We start from the raw sequence: 18,030 nt of genomic DNA on the forward strand, positions 1-18,030 counted from the left end.
GGATATTATTTTGAATATGAAAGCAAACTTGGCATGCACACGTGCAGCCTTCTTTTAAAATTGTGCAGTTGCAAATTGGACATTTACTGTGCTCAGAGCTGGTTATTTAATTAAGAACTCAACAACTTGGTAGTACTTCAACACCCACTTGCCTCTCAAGGCCCAAAAGGTCAAAGATTTCTCCACTCACTTATAAAGAACTTTAATGCAGAATAAGAGCAAACCTGTTTATCTTCTCTGCTTTTCTTTGCTTCTTCGATGAGCTGCTGTTTCAGTTTAAATCCTTCTTTTGCAACTTCTGCCATTTTCTGCAAAGTTTCTTTCTCTTTGCGTCCTTGTTCCCTGTTTTGTTCAAAAAAGGGCACAAAAATTACTTCAGCTCCTGGGACACATAGGCCAGCAATCTAACTGCTTTGATTACAATGCTCAGAGACAGGCCATAAGAAAGTTACTGAGTTAACATACCTAAAGGGCAGTAGTTCAACTTCTCTAAAATTTGACTGGAGTTTCTATCAGTTTCTATAGTGATGCCCCTATTGGTTCCATGAGTTTTCCGATGGTCTCCAGAGACTTGAGCACAAAAGTCTAGGCCGACACTCCAGTGTAGTTCTGAGGGAGCGTTGCAATGTTGGAGGTACAATCTTTCAGGAGAGATGGTCTGCATTTAGTTAATCTCAGCCAAGGGAACAGCAGGGGTGCTATAATTGACTGCAATGTCACTGAGTTAGGGTGGAGAGAAAACAGACAGCCAGGTCCCTATTCAGCAAGCCATTAGGCATACACAAGGGCAGAATTAAGCACAGCTGTGATGTTCATCACAGTTGAATAGCCTACCAACACTCATCGTCAAGACCCAAAAAGTATTAGCCCAAGGGTATGGTACCCAAGATGCCTGGCGTGCAGGGAACTGTGCTCCAAACGAGGAATCAACACCTTCAGGAAAGGAGGGGACAAAACTGGCAGAAAAGTACAAACATGTGAACAGGGAACAGCTTAACATTCAAATTACTGACTCTCTCCAGTGGGCATGTTGGTGTGTTACCTGTGCAAATGAGCATATCAGATATTATGCCAGAAATTAAAGAGACTATGGAAAGTCAGCTAATTTAAAAAGGAAGGAAGATCAGGTTAGGTTTGTTCAAAATTGGTAAAAGGGGAGTGGGGAGAAATACCGGGAGCGAGTGCCCTTTGTTGAAAGCACTCCTTTTTATATTGAAAAAAAGAAATATGCTTTGAAAAATCATGTTTGGGTTTTGTTTATAAATTGACAATGTTCTGACCTCCACAGAGACTCGCCAGGTCAGGACATGCCAAGCCACTCCGTCCCATCACCATGAGGCCCAAGAGCCAGTCTGAAGTCAAGGACTTCTTTGCAATTATTGGGCTAATCCAGGATACTCCCCATCAGTGATATCATACAGCGGCCAGCAGACTGGGGTGTCTCCTTCTCTGATGGAAACATAATTTCTGTTGGAGCTTCCTGTGCCAGAGTAAAATCTAAAGCACCTCCCAAAATAAGCCTAAATTTAAATAACGACGTTTTTCAGAAGCCTTCAGTTCTCTTTAGCATATTATCACGTGCACAAAATTTAAGTGTTGCAGTGGTGGGAACCGACAACGGCCAGCATTTGCAGAGATGCAGCAACTAGTGGGAGGGGCAAGGGGAAAAAAAAAATCAGTTAGGAGTTTATACAGGTAGGCGTCTGAATCATCAGCAGGGAACCTGGTCTTGAGGCCACTCTTATTTGTACCAGCTGAAAATTTACAGTTTGGCTGATTTATCATGACAATGGAAAGTGCCTTTTGTCCAATGTTGTGCCTAACTTGACCTCCATTTGCTACGATAAATGCAGCATTCGGATAGTCCATCATAAAATGTGTCTCTTATGCAGTTACTGACAGTGACAGATCAACATGGTCTACTTACTTGCAGGCATTTTCACATACAGCACCACTGTTGTACTCATCTGTAGTATCACAGCAATCTACAATGATGACAAGAAAGGAACACTGTACTTATGCATTAAGAATAGTGTTCTAAACAAAACAATGATTAGGAGCGCTCAGCAACTATGGGAATTTAAGTCAAGTCATCCACAATTTACTAGTGAAGATGCATCAAATACAATAAAGCCTCATAAGCCTGGTGGCAATTTTTCCAGTTCTGAAAAGGGTTGTTCATACATTAAGATCAGGTATGGCCCAAATCCACATTCCACTCATGGCTCAGCTCTCAGCTGGGTAACACGGTGAGTTACTGAGCCACACAAACCAGTAAAATCTATAGCTTCGGACAAAAGCGCAATTCCAGGAGAAGTTAACTCGACCCTAATGGTAAATTTGTTTGGCTATGCCACAAGTAGAAATAGATACCACCGCCTGTAATTGGGATGGGGAAGCAGGAAGCAGTGCCCAGTAGCTGGCTCGGAGGAGATCGCCTGTGAGGGAATTCGAAAGGAAGAACAGAGGCAAACAATGAAGTTTAAAATGGAACGGCAAGTGGGCAGAAATAAATCTACACAAGCGGTAGCAACCTAACTTGGCACTAGATGTGTGAACATCTGGTCATTTAATCAAATAGTTTTGATCTGAATAATGAGAAGCCAAAACATTAATAAATTAGTTATCTCAATATTAAAAGGGGTAGTTTGTCACAGTTCAGTCAAGCTGTGGCAGCGTTTAGCTTTTTCAATGTTAAAGCGGGCATCACCCTGCTATCACTCAGCTCCACCGACAGCCTGAATGCAGCTACACTCAGGGTTTTTGCAGCTGATAGCTCAACTTGGCATTACTGTATTAGTACACTTCAATGGACTACAGTTCCCCTTATTTAGAAGAAACTACGAGCTACCAGTTTCACCTTTCGGCCATCTATTATGATTTCCATTGTACAGTACTATAGAATACATTTAAACTGTATATGTGACCAATATCGCGACCGGGTAATTGGTATCTCACATGTGGAGTATGGAATTTGTTTTCTCATCCTCCTTCCTTGAAAATGTTAACCCTGACTGGTGAAAGGTTGGTCAGGTACCAACAGCACTGAAAAGCAATCAGGAGTGGGAATGCTTAGTTGCTTTCCACTCTAGGAACACTGATTCCAACTGCAGTGCCCAACTACTGGCTTGGCAGAGATTAGCTAACTCTGGGCAGTTAAGAAAAAAAAACGAGGGCCTTACTATCTGCACGGCTTAGTGCCACACCAGGTGGTACTCTGCCCACTAGAGGCCAGAGGCTTTATGGATAGCAACCTGACTTGAACCACTTTCTTCAAAGCTAAAAAAACAAAATTCAAACAGCCACTCAGCAGCAAGAACCATCTACAACCATACCAACTGGCACCCGACTGCCGCTAATCTGAGCGAATCATCACAGCTAGCACAATGAAAGAATGATTGTCTACATCCCACGTCACAGAAGAACTTGGATCTCACTAGGATTTTAGTAAAGCATAATGGTTGGTGTGTGAAATTTTCTATTTGACCTGAAAACATCCAGTAATAATTATAGATTTTATCCTCCTGAACATGAGTTGTGTCTTTGCCTGAGCATTTTGAATGACAATACATTAGAGTGAAGCATGGATGGTGTTGTTAGTGGAAACAGCTTACAAAGAATTACAAAAAACATATTGGTATACCATCAAAACATATTAGCTTAAGTTACTCTTTTCTTATATTTCTTATATTGGTAACTAAATAAATCCAGACAAGGAAGGAGAAAAGTCACTGCACCAAACGAACATTTATTCTGATCCTCAACAAAATATCTTGACAGAGGTACATACTTTGTACACATAAACCACGATGCAGTTAACATCCTTTTCAATGACAAGAGTGGAAATCTATGTAACTCAATTATCCTCCATTATTATTGCTTTATGTATATCAGCACCAGCATGAAATGATGAATTGCAATCGAGGGGTTTGATTATGCTGTGACAAAACAGCAGTTTTATAGTTACCAAAGCTCTCTGGGTAATGTCTCAGCCTTGCAACATACTCCTACACTACTTAAAATGGACAGAAACAGTCTTGTGTGGTTCCATTGATGGTAAACTTTGAGCTATCACTGCTAAGGTTTTGCCATGCAACTTTGCATCATGGAAAATAAGGCATGTGCCGTTTAAGTGAAAACCTGATAATCCTAATAGTCCAAGTGGAGAGCAAACCATAACAGTAAAGTCAAAAAGCATGAACTATTAATTCTCAAATGGCAACAGCTGGTCCAATAACAAAATTGCGGGTATTGGCAATGTGAGCTATGAAATCACATTTAAAAAATGCTGAAACAAGCAAGATTCATAGATTCCTCCACCCAAAGAGCATGTGATGAAGGGAAACCCAAGTAGGCTGGGCTGGGCCAAGAACATGGGTCTCAAGTGCCTTTGCTGAATAAAGAATAATCACCAATGGTCATACTTTGTTCGAAACCTTTGGACACATCTGGATCACAGGAATCCACATTCAACTAAACCTAGAATCGCTCCCCACCAATATGGAGTCCCTGTAATTGGTTCATCCTAAGGTTTGCAGGCTATGATTCTGTTGGTAGTAACCTAAAAGAGGCCAAATTTGCAAAAGACTGTACTGCCAGAACCTAGAAGTGAACATTTTCTTCCCAGACTGGATCATTTTCTAGGTTGCCTGGAACCAGGCAGGTTGCCCTGGCAGCTGCACTTAGTGCTACAGAAGTTACAATGGAGGGACAGCCTTACTTAAAAAAAGCATTGGAATAATATAAAAATAAATATTTTGTTTCATTTTATAGATTATATTAAACCCCAGTTAAAAAAATTAAAAGCAGAGCGCCAAATCCTTATTCCATACAGTCAGACTAGCCCATTCGTTAGAGATCAAGTTGCAGCCGATCATATTGTAATACCATTGCACAAGAGCTCTTACCACAAATGCCATCATTCACACGGGAAGATGGAATGTACCGAGGTCTGTGGCCAGCATTAGTGCAGTGGAAGCTACCATTTGGACAGGCAGATGTTCCTAGCAAAAAAAGATAAAGTCAAACATTGCAACAACTTTCACTGTATAGCAAACCTTCCCACAGTGCTGCACAAAGGGAAAGCAGGTAATCAGCACGAGTTAGATATAGTTCCTCTCAGTACAGTAGTTAGTGGAGGTGACCGAAGGCATGATCAAAGAGATACATTGAGGTTTTTGAAGGTGGCTGCCAGACATAGCGAGGCAAAGGGATTTCAAAAGACACTTCTAGAGCATAGGGGGTGATGGCGGGATCTGCCACCAATGGCGGGATCTGCCACCAATGGCGGAACAGGGGGGTGGTCGATGCAGAGCAGAGCACAGTCAGAAAGAAGTGCCAGCTGGGACAGTCCGAAAGAGGTGCATGCTGTGACGTAGGGTAGAAGGTGGCTGATGTCGGTATAGAAAAACTAACTCATCTTCTGTGGCATTGCTCATGGGGATAGCCCCGATATTGGGGAACACGGATTCGCGTCAGTGAGATTGACATGTACAGGGAATCAAAGGTTACATGGATAGGACCCCCAAAAAGCCAGGAGGGGGAAAATATCACATCTGGAGAGATAATAAGAGCAACATTAAAGGGCACAGTTAGCGTGGTAAAGAAAGGCGAGAAGAGGCGGCTCCAGGAATGGTGCAGAAAGTGTGGCTTGTGGTTGCTGAGACGGGTCTGTGGAAGCAAAAGCTGATAAATATATGCCAACATGTAAAGGGTAACTGTATTGATAACTTCTGTATTTGCTTTCAGAAAATTCTTGAACTCTATATGCATTTATTACGTTATATAAATGTTATTTGTAGGAATATATAGTAAGCTGGGGAAGAAAGTAATACGACCACTGACAGCTTTACCTACTGGGCCTTTTCTTTTTAAGCAAACCACATGCTCTTTTGAGCTAAACAGAAAAGTGTGACTTGTCTTTTGTGCTTTTTAGATTGGGAAATCACCCATGTGAGACATGGGGGGGAAAATCACAGATCGATGTTACACGAGCTTGAGTTATAACTAGGAATAAAAATAGATTATGAAGGATAGTGTGCTAACCTACTCCATCACCCAGTCTCCAGCATACAGCTGTAAAGAAGCACAAGAGGTTGCCCTCCTCCTGACATTTACTTTGTCACATGCAAATTTAATTTGCATCATTCAGGAGAAATCAGCACTTCTGTCCAGTTCTGTAGTTCCTCAACACTAGAAACATTTGAACGTTTAGTTTTGCACCTTACACTGGAAATTTTCAGATTAGGATTAATGTTGAAGAAATTAACTAAGCGTTAACGAGTTGAAATAATTTCACCAAAATTTCAGCTAAAATAGTGTATAACTTCTTGACTTTTGAACTATCACGACAAAATACAATTTGGGGCAACAAGAGGGTACAATATTGAGTGCGAACACACAGCGACACAATGGCTGGAAGCAGATTTGATTTTTGAATAGAAACAATCACCAAATTAAGTTGATTAGTTGTGCTTAAGATTCAACGGTCATTTTATAATAGCAATGCCTGGATCTGAGAATAACTTAAGAGGCAAAGTGGAATAAGCACAGATATATGACTGTAGTTTACCTCTCAATTTGAACTTCCTTAATTCAAAATAAAAGTACTGTTGTAAGCCTCCAAAAGATCTACTGCTCTAACCTGGTTCATCCGAGCCATCCTTGCAATCACAGTAGTCATCGTTCACCTCATCAAATGGAATAGTTTTGGAGCCATCTAAACATGTAAATGGTTTGGTCTCCTCATAGAAGTGTCGATCTACAAGGAAAGGGATAAGATTTATTGGTATAAATTAGGAATGTACAGATTTTTAAAAAAATATTAATTATTTTTAAATTGTGTCTTCCCACCACCACCACCACCACCCGCCCCCTGCATTTTTTTTCACTGTTCTCAGAGCATTGCTATTGGAGGATGGTTCCAACTGGCATTCTTCGTGCGAGCCAACCAAGTGCCAATACACTAAAAGAAAGAACCTGCGTTTATATCGCGCTTCTCACTCTCAGGATGTCCCAAAGCGCTTAACAGCCAATTAAATGTGAAGCTCCTTGGGACGTTTTACTACATTAAAGGCGCTATATAAATGCAACTACCTGTTGTAAATACAGTCCCCACCACTTATAACGGGTGCGTTGGTGTTAATGCAATTTGCCCCCTATAAGCGATTGACGGTTAAACCATAATAGACTGTACTGTACACCAATCTCCAGTTTTACGCCTCATTCCATTTCTATCACAACTGAAGCTAGCTAATATTCTCAACAACAGCCATGGAATTCAGCTCAGGGCTGAAATCAAATAATATTCAGGTACTACGCATTAAATGGCAGCCTGTGAATTCACGGCCCATCTCAATTGTTACACGGAATTTACAGCACAGAAGCAGGCCATTCGGCCCAACCGATCGGTCTATGCTGGTGTTTATGCTCCACATGAACCACCTCTCACTCTATTTACTTCTGTAAACAATTTTACAACACCAAGTTATAGTCCAACGATTTTATTTTTAATCCCACAAGCTTTCGGGGGCTTTCCCCTTCCCCAGGCGGTGTGGAAATGACAATTTCGAATCCTTCGCATTTTAAGATCACATAACAATGCCTGGTGATTACTGCCCGTTGCCAAGGCAATCACAGTGAGCAGACAGAAAGGTGTCATCTAAAAGGCCACTGAATATACAACCCCCCAAAAAAAAAGGAAGACAGTCAATGACCCGTTATATTAAAAACAGATAACATTTGTTTGCTGGTGGGGTAACGTGTAGTGTGACATGAACCCAAGATCCCGGTTGAGGCCGTCCTCATGGGTGCGGAACTTGGCTATCAATTTCTGCTCGACGATTTTGCGTTGTCGTGTGTCTCGAAGGCCGCCTTGGAGTATGCTTACCCGAAGGTCGGTGGCTGAATGTCCATGACTGCTGAAGTGTTCCCCGACAGGGAGAGAACCCTCCTGTTTGGCGATTGTTGCGCGGTGTCCGTTCATCCGTTGTCGCAGCGTCTGCATGGTCTCGCCAATGTACCATGCTCTGGGGCATCCTTTCCTGCAACGTATGAGGTAGACAACGTTGGCCGAGTCACAGGAGTATGAACCGTGCACCTGGTGGGTGGTGTCCTCTCGTGTGATGGTGGTATCTGTGTCGATGATCTGGCATGTCTTGCAGAGTTTACCGTGGCAGGGTTGTGTGGTGTCGTGGACGCTGTTCTCCTGAAGGCTGGGTAATTTGCTGCGAACGATGGTTTGTTTGAGGTTGGGTGGCTGTTTAAAGGCGAGTAGTGGAGGTGTGGGGATGGCCATAGCGAGGTGTTCGTCATCATTGATGACATGTTGAAGGCTGCGGAGAACATGGCGTAGTTTCTCCGCTCCGGGGAAGTACTGGACGACGAAGGATACTCTGTTGGTTGCGTCCCGTGTTCGTCTTCTGAGGAGGTCTACGCGATTTTTCGCTGTGGCCCGTCGGAACTGTCGATCGATGAGTCGAGCATCATATCCCGTTCTATTTACTTCATCTCACCCTATCAATACATCCTTCTATTCTTTTCTCCCTAATGTACTTACCTAGCTTCCCCCCAAATGTATTTTGCGCTTCTATCTTTTACCCTCCCCCTTTACTGTTCTATTTTGATGCCTTTAATGAAGGGAAGCCTTGTTGGAACTTGTTTCCTTCTCTGCTGGAATCCAATTACCAGGACAAAGGGCAGATTTCACAACTGCAGTACTTAAAGGGTATGCATTCCATTAGCGCTTCACATGCATAAATAGGCAAATATAGGGGATTAACAAGGTGCAAATTTATTGAACAAGCTATTGAACTGTCTGAAATAGCCAACACGCTATAAGTGGCACCTTTGTCATTGACTCCTATGGCACTGGCAAACGGTTAGTGCTATTTGTTTAATATAGACGGCTACCTGTGATAAGCGTGGACGGCATAAGTGGTGGGGACTATACTTTTGAAGTGTAGTCACTGCTGCAATGTAGGGAAATGTGTGAGCCAATTAACACACAGCAAGGTCCCACAAACAGCAATGAGATAATGACCAGATAATCAGTTTTACTGATTTAGGTTGCAGGATAAATATTAGCCAGGACATCAGGAGAACTCCCCTGCTCTTCTTCGAATAGTTCCATGGGATCTTTTGCATCCATCCGAAGGGGCATTCGGGACCTCGATTTAACGTCTCATCCAAAGGACGGCACCTCCCTCAGTACTGCTGTGAAGTGTCAGTCTGGATTTTGTGCTCAAGTTTCTGGAATAGGAAATGAACCCATGATCTTCTGACTTAGAGGCGAGAGTGCTATCACTGAACCAGCTCCTAGCCACTCAACTACCTTTCCTTGGCCAATGCTTGGTGACATTATCAACTCGTCCCTTTAGTTGGGCACTGCTCCCCCTCCTCCCTTGCAAAACTGCTATCACTTTCCCCTCTGTAAACAGCCCATCCTCAATTGCCCTGTCCTCTCTACCACCCTATATCTAACCTCTCCATCACTAAGGTCCTCAAACATGTTACTGGCACCCAACGTTAAAGGTACTAAATAAATGTTATTACAGCTGAGCTTGATCTTGTCTTGCCCAACGTCCAAACACGTACATCTTCCCGCAAGGCTCAGGCAGCTAATCACACTACACAAGGCAAGTGCAAAAATTCCCAGGGCTGTACACATCAACTTCCACTGTTTGCAGCACTCTTGTCTCTGACTCCGAAAGTCACGGATTCAAATCTCAGTCCGGGGCTTGAGCACATAAACTAGTCCGAGTCGATGTATTACGAGGAAGTGCTGCATTACTAACGGTGTCACTCTTTGGATGTGACATTAAAGCAAGGGCCCTAATACCTGTTTCCTGTAGTTCTGTTGACGATAAAGATCCCATGGTGCTATGTGAAGCACAGGGAGACCCTCTCCAGCATCTTGGCCAACATTCCTCCCTTAACAAACGCCAATAACAAAGTGCATTTATGTAGCACCTTTAACACACAAAAATACCCTACAGTGCTTCACAGAGGCACAAGGAAAAAATTAGATGCCTAGCCAAAGAGATAGATGGGGTGATCAAAAACTTGGCAAAGAGGTGAGTTTTGAAGGAAGAGAAAAGGTGGCAAGGTGAAAGGGAATTCCAGCATATTGAGCCAACACAACTGAAGACACAGCCACCAACGGAGGGATGAAGAGGGGAGGAGAAATGCACAAGAGGCAGGAGTCAAAGAAACTAAGAGTTTCGGTGGGAAGGATTGTAGGAGGTTACAGAGGTGAGGAGGGACAAAACCATTAAGGACTTTAAATACAAAGTGAAAACTTTAAACTACAGACATTGGGGCACCGTACCCATTGCAAGTAAAGTACGCCTCTTTCTTTTTAACAATAAAACTATACACTTTGACGTAACTTTCTGGGGCAGCTTCATAGCTGCCCATTCAAAGGAAAATTCTGGCATTAGCACCTTTTACCAAGTTCAAAGCCGAGCTAAGAAAAGGACATGGGTGAAGCACGGGGTGGGATCTTGGCTTGACTTCTGAAAATTACTAATGCCGTCAGGTCACAAGACAGGATGAAGTAGAAAAACAAACTTCTGCTGCAAAAACAGGGCCGATGTCCAGATCACATTTCAGAACCCTATTCAAAACAGCCAGATAGAATCCTTAACATATCAGAAACATGATTTACAATCAACAAGAACCACATCTATTACAAATCCATTTAAGCACCTAGAGCGCTGCAGATTATTTCCTGAAAAGAATAAACTGTGTGCTCTCTCCGATAAGGCAGGTTGCACATATTCTATGGAAGGTGTGCATTGTTCGGGCATGCTGCCGTCCCTATTCAATTTTTTCCCCAGTTCCTTACTTTTCAGAGTAAGATGCATTAAAATAGATCATCCCTTCCTCTCCACCATTAGCAGCTCCTCGTTCAGTGACTAAGTGTCTGCTCTCTGGAACTTGCCACCCAGTTCCCTTCACCGTGCAACCTCCCTGCCTGCTTTCAAAAACCCTCTGCTTCAACCACACGTTTGGTTCCCATCCTCGTTCTCCCTTCCTCAATGTACATCACATCCCAATCCTCATTAATAAGTTTATTTGGCACCAGTAGCCCTGGCCATTGGATAGGGCACATTTTAAAGTTCTAAACGAGCAGGTTTTTTCTTAAAAAGAGAACTATTAGTTTTTTTTGTTATGTTCTTAGGTTCAGAGTAATGCCACCAAGTCTACATTTATTACCCATCCTTCATTGCCCTTGAGTGGGTTGCTTTCTAGTAATTGTCTTTACAACTGAGTGCTAGGCCACTTCACAGGGTATGAAGGTAGGGGTAGCAGGACATTCGTAACCACCTGGCTTTTCAAATGGTCATTTTCTTTTCTTCATTCAGTTTCACAACTCACCAGAGTGGGGATTTCAACTAATGACCGAGGTTGCTAGTGCTGGATCATAACCACTACACTATACCTAAAGTTGGCGATATTACAGAGGCATGGAGCTGCTGTAGCCTAGCATTACATTCAAAATAATACTTTCAGTCTTTAAGGAGATATATACTTGTTGCTGAAGCTGGTTGGAATACTGGGCCTTATACTACTGCATCATTGCATTTAAATATTTTATTGTATTAGATCTCAAAGAGATGAGTTGCACAGTTGCTGAAACTAGCAATAATGCAGGGCTCTACACCACTATAAAGTTGCATTCCACTGTTCTTTTATTGCATTATTTGCACTGTATCTCAGATGTGTTCCAGTAACTAAAACTAGTAGCAATGCAAGGCCCTTCCCCACTGCGTTGTTGCATTCCAATATTTTAATGCACTGTATCTCTGAGATGTGTTGCACAGATGCTAAAACTCAAGTAATGCAGGGTCCTACACCACTGCAATGTTGCATTCCAATATTTTATTACATTGTACGTCTAAAAGTGCTAAAACTGGTAAGTAATGCATTGCATTCCAATATTATTCCACAGCATTGCACCTCTTTAAAAAAAAGAATCTACACTTGTTGCATTAGTCACTAAAGCGGGCAGTAATGCAGGCCCTACACACCCTTGCATTATTTGCATTGCATTGCATTGCACACCTCCCCTCCACCTTTTACTCACTGGACAGAGAGACCCCGCGGGGCCGCTTGACCTCCACGGCGCTTGTGCCGAGCGCGAGCAGCAACAGGCCCAGGGCCAGGGCCAGGGCCGCGAGCGCGGACGCAGCAACCGCCATCCGGATCAGCGAGCGGGCGAGAGCGGCCGGGCGGAGCTGCACCAACACACGGGCAATGAAGGGAGAGGTTCGTGAGGGAGGATGAGAAGGGAAAGGGGGGGGGAAATATATATATATAAACAACAAACCGGACCGGATTTTAAACTTTAAAAACAAATAAAATTAAACGGAGCGGCCCCCTCAGCTCCAGCGCCGCGCGGCCCTCCACCTCACAGCCCCCTCCCTGCCTCCGGGTGACGCGTCAGCTCAGCCAATAACGCCGTCTGATTGGACGGGAAGTCCAGGCCGTTCCGCTCCCCCTCCCCCCGCGCGCACACGCATGCGCGCGGCCCCAATCCATTCTGGGAATTGTGTCCCCTCCCTCTGGGAGGGATTGGTGCAATGGGGAATTCGTTGGAAGGGGTTTTAGGGGAGAGGGTGTTTTGGGGATGGGGGGTTTTAGGGGAGAGGGTGTTTTGGGGATGGGGGGTTTTGGGGGAGGGGGTGTTTAGGGGATGGGGGTTTTGGGGGAGGGGGTGTTTAGGGGATGGGGGTTTTGGGGGAGGGGGTGTTTAGGGGATGGGGGTTTTGGGGGAGGGGTTATTAGGGGGAAAGGGGGTTTTAGAAGAAGGGGTTTAGGGGAAAGAGGCAATGGGGAAAGAGGGTTAGGGGAAGGATTTTAGGGGGAAAGGGGGTTTAGGTGAAAGAGGGTTTTAGAAGAAGGGGGTTTAGGGGAAAGGTATTAGGGGAAGGGTTTTGGGGGAAAGGGCTTTAGGGGAAGGATTTTAGGGGAAAGTGGGGGTTTAAAAGAAGGGGGGTTATGGGGAGAGGGGGTTAGGGAAAGGGTTGTGGGTTGTTCGGGGATGTGGGTTAGAGATGTTAAGGGATAAGAGTGTTCGGGGAAAGGGGGGTTGGATGTAATGTTATTTTTTGATCTTTAGGGAAAAGAGCCAAAGATTGAGATACTTTTACTTTGAAAAAAAAAGAACTTGCATGTATACAGCACCTTTCACATTCTCAGGGTGTCCCAAAGAGCTTCGCAGCCAATGAATTACTTTTTCAAATGTGGTCAATGCTGTTATGTCGACAAACACGGCAGCCAATTTGCATACAGCAAGAGCCCACAAACAGCAATGAGCCGAATAGCCAATTAATACATGTTTGGTGATGATGCTCGAGGGATAAATGTTGGCCAGAACACTGGGAGATCTCCCCTGCTCTTCAAAAAAGTACAACAGGATCTTTTACATCCACACAGGATCTCATTTTAATGTATCATTTGAAAGAAAGCCGACTCTTCAAAAGTAATTCATTGCGCCTGAAGCACTTTAGGACATCCTAAGGACTTGAAATGTGCTATATAAATGCAAGACTTTCATTGCTTTTGTGAGGTTTTGCTGTGCACAATATAACTACTGCTTTTGCATACATAACAGTAGTCATTGCATTTCAAAGTAATTGATTGTGAAACAATTTGATATATATCTGAGAGGCACGTTAAGGCACTATGCAAAAGCACATCTTTGTTTTAAGCCCCAGTTCTTGCCAACTTGCTCGCAGGGCTTACCTAAGATGGTGTGTACCATCCACAGGATGCACTGCAGCAATTCGACAAGGCTTCTTCGACAGCACCTCCCAAACCCGCGACCTCTACCACCTAGAAGGACAAGAGCAGCAGGCACATGGGAACAGCACCACCTGCACGTTCCCCTCCAAGTCACACACCATCCCGACTTGGAAATATATCGCCGTTCCTTCATCATCGCTGAGTCAAAATCCTAGAACTCCCTTCCTAACAGCACTGTGGGAGAACCTTCACCACACGGACTGCAACGGTTCAAGAAGGCAGCTCACCACCACCTTCTCAAGGGCAATTAGGGATGGGCAATAAATGCCGGCCTCGCCAGCGACGCCCACATCCCATGAACGAATTTTTAAAAAGTGACGTGCCCCTATATGAAGAGACTCCATAACAGGCAAACTTAGCTTACATAGTTTTCTCAGTAGATTGGTTTTAAAGCTCTTGTGCACGGTGTTGGGTCTCCATGTGTTTCAGGACCAATGTTGACCAAAACAAAAATAAGCACATCATTCAGTGGACATGAGCTGGAGGTGACCTTAAAGGGCTCAAGTCTCATTTATTTTCAGTGAAGCAACATTACCTAATTTTAAAAACTAAAGCAGCAGGTCAGGGAGCATCTGTGGAGAAAACAGACAAGATATTTTGGGTATGGACCCTTCATCAGAACTGGAAGATATTACAGATGAACAGCATTTAGAAAGGAACAGAACAAGGGGAAGAGAGGAAAAAAAACAATACAACCGCACACACAGGCAAAGAAATAGAATGACTTGTAAAGTGCTTAAGTGGAGAGTAGGAGATGGTTAAATTACATAGAATGACATAGAATCCACAGCACAGAAACAGGCCATTCAGCCCAACAGGTCTATGCCGGCGTTTATGCTCCACACGAACCTCGTCCAACCCCTCTTCATCTCACCCTATCAGCATAACCTTCTATTCCTTTCTCCCTCATGTACTTATCTAGCTTCCCCTTAAATGCATCTATGCTATTCGCCTCAACTACTCCTTGTGGTAGCGAGTTCCACGTTCTTACCACTCTTTGGGTAAAGAAGTTTCTCCTGAATTCTCTATTGGATTTATTGGTGACTTATATTTATGGCCCCTGGTTTTGGCTGGTGTGATATTAGCATGAGAGAATAGGAGGCACAATGAGAGGAATCAAAGACATAAAAGGCACATATGAGATACAGGGAGTGTGTGAATAGTTAAAGGGGTGATGGGGGGAGGGTATGGCGGGGAGACAGGGAAGCATGAAATGTTGAAAAGGGGAGCAAGGTCCAGTGGCCCTGGAGCCTGGTAGAAGAGAAAAACAGGTCGACACCAAGGGTGCAGACCATTTCATCAGCACAGTGTTCCATCTTTCCATGTTTCTCACAGTCAAAAATCATTTCCATGGTTGAAACTGTATCTTTTTTTAAAATCTCAATGCAGTATCTTGACCTGACCAAATATACCGGTCCTATTCAAAACCCAGTGCCATAATTTTCCATCCAATTCCCACACACATCTCCTCTAAGCGACGACCATAGATGCATTTAAGGGGAAGCTCGATAAACACATGAGAGAGAAATGAATAGAACAATATGCTGATAGGGTTTGATGAAAAAGTGTGGGAGGAAGCTCGTGTGGAGCATAAACACCGGCATGGATCAAATGGCCTGTTTCAGTGCTGTATATTCTACGTAATTCTATGTAATACTCTTGTTGAATTGGGTTCAATTCACAGCATCACAAGACAAATACAGATGAGGGAGGCCATTCAATCCATATTAACTCATCTAACCAAAAAGATCCCACCATCCCCCATCATTGCATCCAGCTCTTCCTAAATGATCTCTGGATTTTTACCTCTACTCCCACACCCCAAAGTCCATACCATGTGTCGATCCCTCTTTGTAGGAAGGAAAACTTCCTGACATCATTCCCAAATTTGTTTTATTATTACTATTGACAAAGTTTATCCCATCCAACAGTTTTCCCCCTGCCTGTCCCAAGACGACTGGGAAAAGAAGCAGAGGCGACATGAGGAAATATTTTTTTACACAGTGAGTTGTTATGATCTGGAATGCACTGCCTAAAAGGGTGGTGGAAGCAGATTCAATAGTAACTTTCAAAAGAGAATTGGATAAATACTTGAAGGGGAAAAATTTGCGGGGCTACGGGGAAAGAGCAGGGGAGTGGGGCTAATTGGATAGGCCTTAGGAAGAGCCGGCACAGGCAGGATGGGCTGAATGGCCTCCTTCTGTCCTGTATGATTCTATGATCGCGGTGCTAACACAATTGGCCCATAAAATCTGCTAACTCTGCACAGAAAAGGATCTTGGACGATGTTCCTGATTTGGACGACTCAGCACCACATCACGTGATGCATGAGCCATCAAGGAAATGTCATTTTTTAAAATTCATTTAATCCTTCACATTGCAAAGGTGCTGTTTATGGCAAATGCTCAGGACTGCTGTTGTTTACATTACTCTGTAATGTAAAGGTCCTGATCTGTAGTGTCATGACAGCAGTGGACATTGCCATGGGTAGTTTAAGCTGCTGGATACCCTTCCCCTCTAACATATGGGAGTTGTGGATCATGATTGGGAGTGACACCAACAAAGATAAAAAGAAAAAAACTTTATTATAATTTTAAAATATTTTTATCCACTCTTGGGATGTGGGCGATGCTGCAAGAGCACATGTATTGCCCATCCCTAGTTACCCTGAGAAGGGATTGGTTCCGTAAGTGAGTAGCTTGGCAGACCACTTCAGAGGGCATTAAGAGTCATGTGTCAGCCAAACCAGGTAGGAGAGACGGGGTCCCTCCCCTGATTTTACAGCAATCCAGCAACTTTCATTTTTTTCTTTTTTCTTTTACGTTAAGGAGGAGCCTCACTCTGCCTCCCAGATCTTGAATGTCCCACACGTTTCTCAGCGACCAGAACAGCTCCCAGCACTCAAGGTGTGGCCTGATCAAAGACCGGTGTACACTTTGATCACAACTTCCTCTGGCTTGTACCCTACTGTTTTGGCCGTGTCGTTCAATGTCCTATTGGCTTCGTTGATTGCTGCTCTGCATTGGCCACAGGCGAGATGAGAGAAAGTGAACTTGGTTATGGAGAAACGTCACCAAATGTTGAGCAGCTGCGCCTCTAAGTAAACGATTCGGCTTTATAGAATCTTACAGGAGGCCATTCAGCCTGTCAAGCTTGTGCTCTTTGAAAAACCTATCCAATTAGTCCCACTCCCCTGCTCTTTCCCCATAACCCTGCAATTTTTTCCTTTTCAAGTATTTATCCAATTCTCTTTTGAAAGTTACTATTGAATCTGCTTCCACCGCCCTTTCAGGCAGCGCATTCCAGATCATAACATTTCGCTGCGTTAAAAAAAATTCTCTGTATCTCCCCCCCCCCCCCCGGTTCTTTTGCCAATTATCTTAAATCTCATCCTCTGGTTACCGACCCTCCCACCAGTGGAAACAGTTTCTCCTTATTTACTCGATCGAAACCTCTCACAAGTTTGAACACTTCTTTTAAATCTCCCCTTAACATTCTCTGCTCGAAGGAGAACAATCCCAGCTTCTCTAGTCTCTCCACATAACTGCAGTCCCTCATCCCTGGTACAATTCTAGTAAATCTCCTCTGCACCCTCTCCAAAGCCTTGACATCTTTCTCTAAAGTGCGTTGCCCAGAATTGGACACAATTCATAGAATTTACAGCACAGAAACAGGCCATTCAGCCAAACAGGTCTATATCAGTGTTTATGCTCCACTAGCTCCTCACCAAGTCCCACTCACAGAGACTTGAACACAAAATCTAGGCTGATACTACAGTACTGAGGGAGTGCTGTGCTGTTGGAGGGTGCTGTCTTTCAGATGAGATGTTAAACTGAGGCCTCAGGTAGTTGGAAATGATCCCATGGTACTATTTTGTAGAAAAGCAGGGGAGTTCTCCCTGGTGTCCTGGCCAATATTTATCCCTCAATTAACATCACGAGAACAGGTTATCTGGTCATCATCACATTGCTGTTTGTGGGAGCTTGCTGTGCGCAAATTGGCTGCTGCATTTCCTACAACAGCGACTACACTTCAAAAGCACTTCATTGGCTGTAAAGCGCTTTGGGATGTCCTGGGATCATGAAAGGTGCTATATAAATGCAAGTCTTTCTTTACTTCATCCAACTCTATCAGCACATCCTTCTCCCTTGTGCTCTTAAATGCATCTGTGGAGCAATATTCCGGCTTGGGCACAACCAGTGATTTATAAAGCATAACTTC

At 43.7% G+C, this 18,030-nt stretch overlaps 1 protein-coding gene across 1 annotated transcript in view; it reads right to left on the minus strand.

Moving 5' to 3' along the window:
- The window catches only part of prkcsh (PRKCSH beta subunit of glucosidase II), a 52,416-nt gene extending 39,978 nt beyond the window's left edge, over positions 1–12,438 (minus strand). Inside the window, exons 1-5 of the mRNA XM_067973070.1 lie at positions 12,089–12,438; positions 6,644–6,760; positions 4,908–5,003; positions 1,928–1,985; positions 225–342 (exon numbers count right to left, since the gene is read on the minus strand). Of these exons, the coding sequence (XP_067829171.1) occupies positions 225–342; positions 1,928–1,985; positions 4,908–5,003; positions 6,644–6,760; positions 12,089–12,203 (504 nt within the window). The 5' untranslated portion in view covers positions 12,204–12,438. The remainder of the gene's footprint in view (positions 1–224; positions 343–1,927; positions 1,986–4,907; positions 5,004–6,643; positions 6,761–12,088) is intronic.
- Positions 12,439–18,030: the final 5,592 nt, after the last annotated feature.

The sequence above is a fragment of the Heptranchias perlo genome, chromosome 37 (genome assembly GCF_035084215.1).
Source record: "Heptranchias perlo isolate sHepPer1 chromosome 37, sHepPer1.hap1, whole genome shotgun sequence".
NCBI lineage: Eukaryota > Metazoa > Chordata > Chondrichthyes > Hexanchiformes > Hexanchidae > Heptranchias > Heptranchias perlo.